This window comes from Danio rerio, chromosome 11 (genome assembly GCF_052040795.2).
Source record: "Danio rerio strain M-AB ecotype USA chromosome 11, GRCz13ab, whole genome shotgun sequence".
NCBI lineage: Eukaryota > Metazoa > Chordata > Actinopteri > Cypriniformes > Danionidae > Danio > Danio rerio.
Genome location: NC_141031.1, coordinates 36,985,001 through 36,992,500, shown reverse-complemented (window position 1 = coordinate 36,992,500; position 7,500 = coordinate 36,985,001). Strand labels below are relative to the sequence as shown.

Sequence of the window (7,500 nt, the reverse complement as noted above, 5' to 3'; positions counted from 1 at the left end):
ATTATTATAGACTCAAGTAAATGACAGCTATGTTTTGCAATCTTGGTAAGGGTTATAGGGTTTGGAAATGAATATTTTAGAAAATTCATAAAAATATTCTAACAATATTATTGTTATTGTATTATTAAATGTATTAAATTTTAATAATTTTTGATAGGGCAAGTGAAAATCTTTTTTTTTTTCCTTTATTTTTATGCCAAGAACAAATTACACTTTATACAGAAAATTAGAATTTTTTTATACATATAAAAACCCACTTTAACAAACCCTAAAAACACTGCCTAAAGAACAATAGTAAAAAAAAAGTGATTATAAAAATAAATAATAATAATTATAAAAAGGTGCCAAATCTATGAAAAATAAAAAAAATAAATACATAAATACATACATAAATAAATAAAATAATAATAAATACATATATAAATAGAGTTTCAATAGTAATGGGTGATACGATCAGGGATAAGGCTGTGCTATCTTACAATGGTAAGTTAACATAGAAGAAGCTTGAGATTCTGGACAGAGAAAGAAAGGACAAAGGGATTAAAGAAAAAAGATTCCAGTTACATACAAGACAGAAATATGATAATAAGGGTTGCCATACCTATGAGAATTTGCTAGAGCCTCTAATTGAATATTTATTTTTTTCCAAGTGTAAATATAACATCGGATCTTGAAGCCAGTGTGATGCTTTAGGTGGATTTAAAGATTTCCAGTGCAGTAAAATTTTTCTGCGAGCCAGCAAAGATGCAAAGGCCATTATGTTTTGTTGTCTTTGAGTCAGACTCAGTTCGTCAGGTGGAATCCCAAACAAAGCAAATTCTGCACATGGCCTAAGCTGTACTTCACACACTTTAGACAATGTATTGAATATAGTTGACCAGTAAGGAGTAAGCTTAGGGCACGTCCAAAACATGTGAGACAGGTCTGCTTCGCCTGTGTGACATCTTATACGTAAAAATCTTTTCTAACTGGGATATTTGAAAAACAACTCTTTAGCATTTAGCCCTGTATAAGTCTACAATTTCATTCATAGCGGTCTTAATGTCTTAAACTTAACTAGGTGAAACCTGCAGAAACCCTGTTTTACAAAGGTCATGTTTTTGTGTTTTATTATTTATGGTCACTATTATAATGTTTGATGTATCTTTCTGACTGAACGGTATTGTAAATCAAATGTCTTTGTAAATAAAATAAGGATGAGTGACTGTATTAACTTCTCCTGGTCTCTGCTGTCAGGTGAGAGTGTTCCGGTCACCAAGACAGATCTCCCGAACCCTGAGCGGGACAAGAAGGGTTCAGACGGAGACCAGATTTACAGCACAGAGGAGCACAAGAGGCACACACTCTTTTGCGGAACAAACGTCATCCAGACCCGCTACTACACTGGAGAAATGGTCAAAGCTGTGGTCGTCCGCACAGGTCAGCTCACACTTCATCTGACAGCTAACATCAACTTGTATTGTGATGTATTATGGGTTATTTTATTGTTGGTCGGAAAGAAACATTAGTTGGTGTCTGATTTGTTAATATTTTTTTTTTCCTTCTATACAATTGCAGTCATATACTCATGATGACTTTTTGCCTTGAAACTCTGAGTTTATATCTCACATTTTTGACTTGCTTTTCTTTTTTTGTGACAATTTGTGACACTTTTTTCCTCCCGAAATTCTGAGTTTGCATTTTGCACTTTTTTTTCTAAATTCTGTTCAGATCTTGTAATTTTAATTACATTTTTTATTGTGATCTTTTATTAATATTATTATTATTATTACTATTATTATTATTATTTATTTTATTATTATTTATTTTTATTATAATTGTAATTTTGTTGTTTTTATTTTTATTGTTTTATTTAACATTATTTTTTATGTAGTATTATTTTTTTATTTATTTTTTTTAAACATTTTTATTAATTTATTATTATTATTATTATTATTATTAATATTTTGCCAAAAATATTGACTTTTTTTCCTCCAGAAATTCTGAGTTTGCATTTCGGACTTTTTACATAATTCTGTTTAGATTCTTGTGTTATTTATTTATTTATTATGTAATTTTTTTATTTGAATTATATATATTTTTTCTCCAAGATTTTTTTACAAATTCTGTTCACATCTTATTTAATTAATTTAATGTAAATAATTTAATATAATTATTTTTTATTTTATTTTTATTTTTTTTGCATTTTGGACTTTTACCTACTGAATTTTACATCTTACCATTTTGTTTTATATTTTTAGTTTGAATCGAGTTTACATTTTACAGTAAAAAAAAATCTGAGTTTACATTAAATATTTAAATGTTTACATTACAATAACAATGAATGACAATTTTTGTGTATGTGTATGTGTAATATATATATATATATATATATATATATATATATATATATATATTATTTTTTTTACTTAAGCTATAAATTCTGACTTTTTCCTTCAACATTTTTTTTTCTTTTTTAATAATAAAAAAATAAATAAAAGGGCAGTTAGTTTTACTGTCTGACATAATCCTCTCCACTGATATGTGTGTGTTTTTGAATTCTAGGTTTCAGCACAGCTAAAGGGCAACTCATCCGGTCCATCCTGTACCCAAAGCCCACAGACTTCAAGCTGTATAGAGACGCTTACCTCTTTCTGCTGTGTCTGGTGGCCGTCGCCAGCGTTGTCTTTATCTACTCTCTGGTCATGAAGATCTTAAATCAGGTTTTTATCCATCATTACCTCTCTGCAGGGTTTTTAAGTGACTTTGCTCTTGCTTACTTGCAGTTTGAAATGACTGAATTTGTGTAGATCCACCTCTTAGCATTAGATTTATTTTCTTAATTCTGATTTTGCATCATGTTTTTCTCAGTGTACCATCAAGTCTTGTACATCTGAGTTTACCACTTGTTTTTTTTTTTCCTTGTAAATCTGATTTTACACCTAGTAATTTTATGCTTTTGTGTTCTGTTTTTCTTGTTATTTTGACTTTAAATCTTGTAATTTCCCAACATCCCCAGTTTTAAATTCTGGGTCTATATCTTTTAATTGATTACTAATTTTTTTTTATTAGAATTGTGAGTTTTGTTAAATTCATCTTGTATTATTTACTTTTTTAAAATCTGAATTTACATCTTGCAGTTATGACTTTTTTCTATTTTAATTTACATCTAGCAATTAATATTATTTTTAACATCTGAATTTACATTGGACCATTGACTTTTTAAAATGTTACATGTAACAAATCTGAACTCACTTCTAACAATTATGTTTTTTTATTTCTGAATATATATCTAATAATCATAACTTTGTTTTAGCAATTATATATTTTTTAAACATCTGGATTTACATTTATTACTTTTGTGAAAATCTGAATTTACATTTAATAGTTTTGAGTTTTTTTTTTGTGAAAAATGTGAAATTTCTTTTATGCATTTATGATTTTTTGTTTTTAATATCTGATTCAAATCCATCAATTATGACTTTTTGAAAATCTGTAATTACACCTTGAATGACCACAAAAACATTTTGACTTTTTTTCTTTTGGAATTATGGGTTTAAATCTCCTAATTCAGACTTTTTAAAAATAATTTATTTAAATATTGTACTTTTAAATCAGGGGTCCCCAACCACAGGGCCCGGTCACACAAGAAATCATTAATTATTTCCTTTTTTATTTATTATCCGAGTTTGAATGCTTTTTTATTTTATTTTTTTTATTTTAAAAAACGACCATATTCTCTTGGTTACATTTCGGTCACTTGAGCGTCCAAATTTAACCCACAAGAAGCAAAATGAGTAGGAAACAGATGTTTTAAGAAAGTTTCTTTGCTAAGTGGAAAAGACACCGTGAAGGGCCCACAAACTGCCAAGGAATAGATCAGCAACCCATTTGTCAACAAATCATGTAATTTCCCTCAAGCATACGCTAGCACAAGTGGTTTACTGGTTCATTTGTTGGCTTTTTCCCCCAAATCCACCGTGAAAACGAAGCAATAAACACAAAACAAATGTACTTGATACAAATCAAAACATACGTAAACAAACAAACAAACTTTTGAAACTTCAAACACAAAATACAAATATAATTCAAATCGTTGGCTGCATGCTATATGAAAGAAATAGTCCTGAATGCTCCTTAAATCACTTGTTGAAGTCCATGTTGAAGTCAATACATCCATTGACGAGCACATGCAAATATTTCATGTTGGCCGATCATTTGCTAACAGGAAGTGATAACTTCATTGTCAGTCAGCCATTTCATACAACTGCAGAGATTTCAAAATGAAAGTCCCAAACCAAATAAATTCACAAATAATACATGTAACTTATTTTCTCAACAACCAAAAATTATCTTAGAAAACATAAACACTTGTATACATAATATACAAAGTAACAGCAAACAGTTACAAATCAGGTGAATCCAGCATGTCTGTGTAAGATCAACTAATGGAGATCGCAAATGACGGTGGTCTTGTAGGGGCCAATCGAATATCACGTATATTCTGGAGTTCGCGCAAGTTCGTTATTTCCAATGGAGGTGTGTGGCTTGCACGCAAAAGCAGCGTGATATGCTTTTACCTTCCAGACGTACCCAGTTAAATAAATTCTGCGAGCGCACCTTGAGTCCTGTGATGAGAATTGACCGATCAGCTTCAGCTTGTATGGAATATACGGTGGACTAATTATCTTAGACTAACACCCAAACCCTGCAGCACTTTGTAATTTTCTCCATAAATAAAACTTGTATCAGAGTAACTGGAATGTTTTGTTAGCTTGTCATCCTCTGAGAAAACAGTTGATGTTCACCTAGCAACCCACAACCTATGAAACACCGCTCACCCACCCACCCCTTTGATCCGCGGTAAAATTGTCAATTGTTGACCGGTCTGCGGTGATAAAAAGGTTGAGGACCACTGCTCTAAATTTATATTTGTATGCTGTGCAAGTGAATATAGTGTATAAAAGTGTTGTTGTATGTGTTTCCTGCAGGAACCAGTGAAGGAGATCATCGTGAAGTCTCTGGACATCATCACCATCACTGTTCCTCCTGCTCTTCCGGCAGCAATGACCGCGGGCATAGTCTACGCTCAGAGGAGACTCAGGAAAGTGGGCATCTTCTCCATCAGCCCGCAGAGAATCAACATCTGCGGGCAGCTCAACCTCGTCTGCTTCGACAAGGTGAATAGGAGACTTAAATGAATCCAAATTATTTGACTTCTATTTCATTTTCTTTTGATCTGTTTATACTAGGGTTAATAAAACTGCATAAACTACAGTGATGTTTTGTCTCCATAATAAATTATATATATTTTTAAGTATTACTCTTAGAGATAGTAGACGTAGTACAGTAGTAAGAAGAGAAAATATTATTTAAAGCACAAATATAACAATATATTTTATTAATATGGATAATGTTTATATTAGTGATATTATTATTAGTTGTTGTTGTTGTTGTTGATACCAACAACAACAACACAACTACTAACACAAATAATACAATAATAACAATATAATTCTTTACACTTGATTAAAATAAACTATGCAGTTTTAATACATACATACATATATATATATATGTGTGTATATGTATATATGTATATATGTGTATATGTACATGTGTATTATATATATATATGTATTATATATATATATATATATATATATATATATATAATGTATGTATATATATATATATGTATATGTGTATGTATGTATATAATAAATTTTAAAAATAGTACATTTTAAATAAAAATAATCAATATTAAGAACTTCTTTATCTTAAATTAAATTAGAAAGAAATCTTAAAGAATTTAATAATAATAATAATAATAATAATAATAATAATAATAATAATAATAATAATAATTACTTAAAAATTGTCTTATATTTATTATAATTTCATTATTATTGTTTTTTTATTGTATTGTTTTATTTTTTCTGGAACGTTTCAGACGGGCACCCTCACAGAAGATGGCTTGGACATGTGGGGAATTCAGCGGGTAGAAGACAGCAGGTTTGAAATATATTTCTAAAATTATCTCGATAATATTATTTTATAATATATATATATATATATATATATATATATATATATATATATATATATATATATATATATATATATATATATATATATATAATAATGATGATAATAATAATAATAGTGAATTACCTGTGCTGTTCCCCCAGATTCCAGCATTCAGAGGAACGAGCGGATGATAAAAGCTTGGTGACGAGTAGGTTTGTGTCCTGCATGGCCACGTGTCACTCGCTGACCAAGATCGAGGGTCAACTTTCTGGAGATCCGCTCGACCTGAAGATGTTTGAGGCCACTGGATGGGTCAGTGTCTGTCAGGAACAGTACTTTCTAATCAGTTCAAGCTGGGTTTGGGTTGACTCTTTTTTTTTTTTTTTTTTTATGTGTGGTGTTTAGATCCTGGTCGAAGCTACAGAAGAAGAGACAGCTCATCACGACCGCATTGAACTCACTTACGTAAAACCACCAAACCAACTGCTGCCACCACCGGTCATCTCACCTGAGCAGGACATGGTGAGAATTTGTCTGACAATCTGAAAATACTGCTGGTTGTTTTGTTTTGTTTTGATACTGTTATGTTGTTTTGTTTGATCTCCTTTTGTTTTATTTATCTCATTTTGTTTTTTGTTTGATCTTGATTTGTTTTGTTTGATCTCGTCTCGTCTTGTTTTGTCTTGTTTGATCTTTTTTTGTCTTGTTTGATCTTGTTTTGTTGTTGTTTTGGTTTTGTTTTGTTGTTTGATCTCGTTTTGTGTTTTATTTGATCTCTTTTTGTTTGATCTTGTTATGTTTTGTTTGATCCTGTTTTGTTTTGTTTGATTTTGTTTTGTTTAATCTCATTTTGTTTTGTTTTTGTTTATCTAGTTTTGTTTTTTTTTGTTTGATTTCGTTTTGTTTGATCTTGTTTTGTTTTTGTTCAATCTTTTGTTTTTTGTTCGATCTCGTTTTGTTTTTATTTGATCTTAATTTGCTTGTTTTTTTTTTTTTTGATCTTGTTTAGTTTTATTTGATTTAGTTTTTTTCTTTTTCTTTTTTTGATAGTGATTCATTTAATTTGTATTCACTAGTGCTAACCAGAATTATGGTTTATAATTTAATAACCTGTTTCATTACTGATAATATAATACATTTCATCTATTTGTATATTTACAAAGTTTGCATGTAAAACAATTGTAGAAATATGTGATTCATTAAAATGTATTTACAATTATTACGATTATTTGCTCTTCATAAAAATTTAATTATTAAAAATATTTATGTATTACCTCTATTTTATTTATCAGTACTACTTTTTATTAGTATCACTTTTTATAGATAAATTATATATTTTTCATACTGTATTTAAAACATTTAAACAGTATTTGATATTGATTCATTAAAAAAATTCTAACATACTAACTGTAAGTATTACATTATTTAATAACCCATATTTATCTACTTGTTCTGCTAATCTCTTTTGGTTTTCTTTTAGGAACTGTCTGA

The 7,500-nt window shown here is 29.2% G+C and overlaps 1 protein-coding gene across 5 annotated transcripts in view; it reads left to right on the top strand.

Moving 5' to 3' along the window:
- atp13a3 (ATPase 13A3) overlaps nt 1-7,500 on the top strand; it is an 88,656-nt gene that overhangs the window by 46,140 nt on the left and 35,016 nt on the right. For all 5 annotated transcript variants that reach the window (XR_015502792.1, XM_087274007.1, XM_087274005.1 and 2 more), the window contains exons 12-18: nt 1,237-1,419; nt 2,545-2,702; nt 4,971-5,159; nt 5,933-5,994; nt 6,171-6,321; nt 6,415-6,531; nt 7,490-7,500. The exon at nt 7,490-7,500 is cut by the window's right edge and continues 16 nt beyond it. Coding sequence is in view for 4 of the 5 variants with exons in the window: in XM_087274007.1 (XP_087130133.1) it covers nt 1,237-1,419; nt 2,545-2,702; nt 4,971-5,159; nt 5,933-5,994; nt 6,171-6,321; nt 6,415-6,531; nt 7,490-7,500 (871 nt within the window). In the remaining variant the exon portion in view is untranslated. The remainder of the gene's footprint in view (nt 1-1,236; nt 1,420-2,544; nt 2,703-4,970; nt 5,160-5,932; nt 5,995-6,170; nt 6,322-6,414; nt 6,532-7,489) is intronic.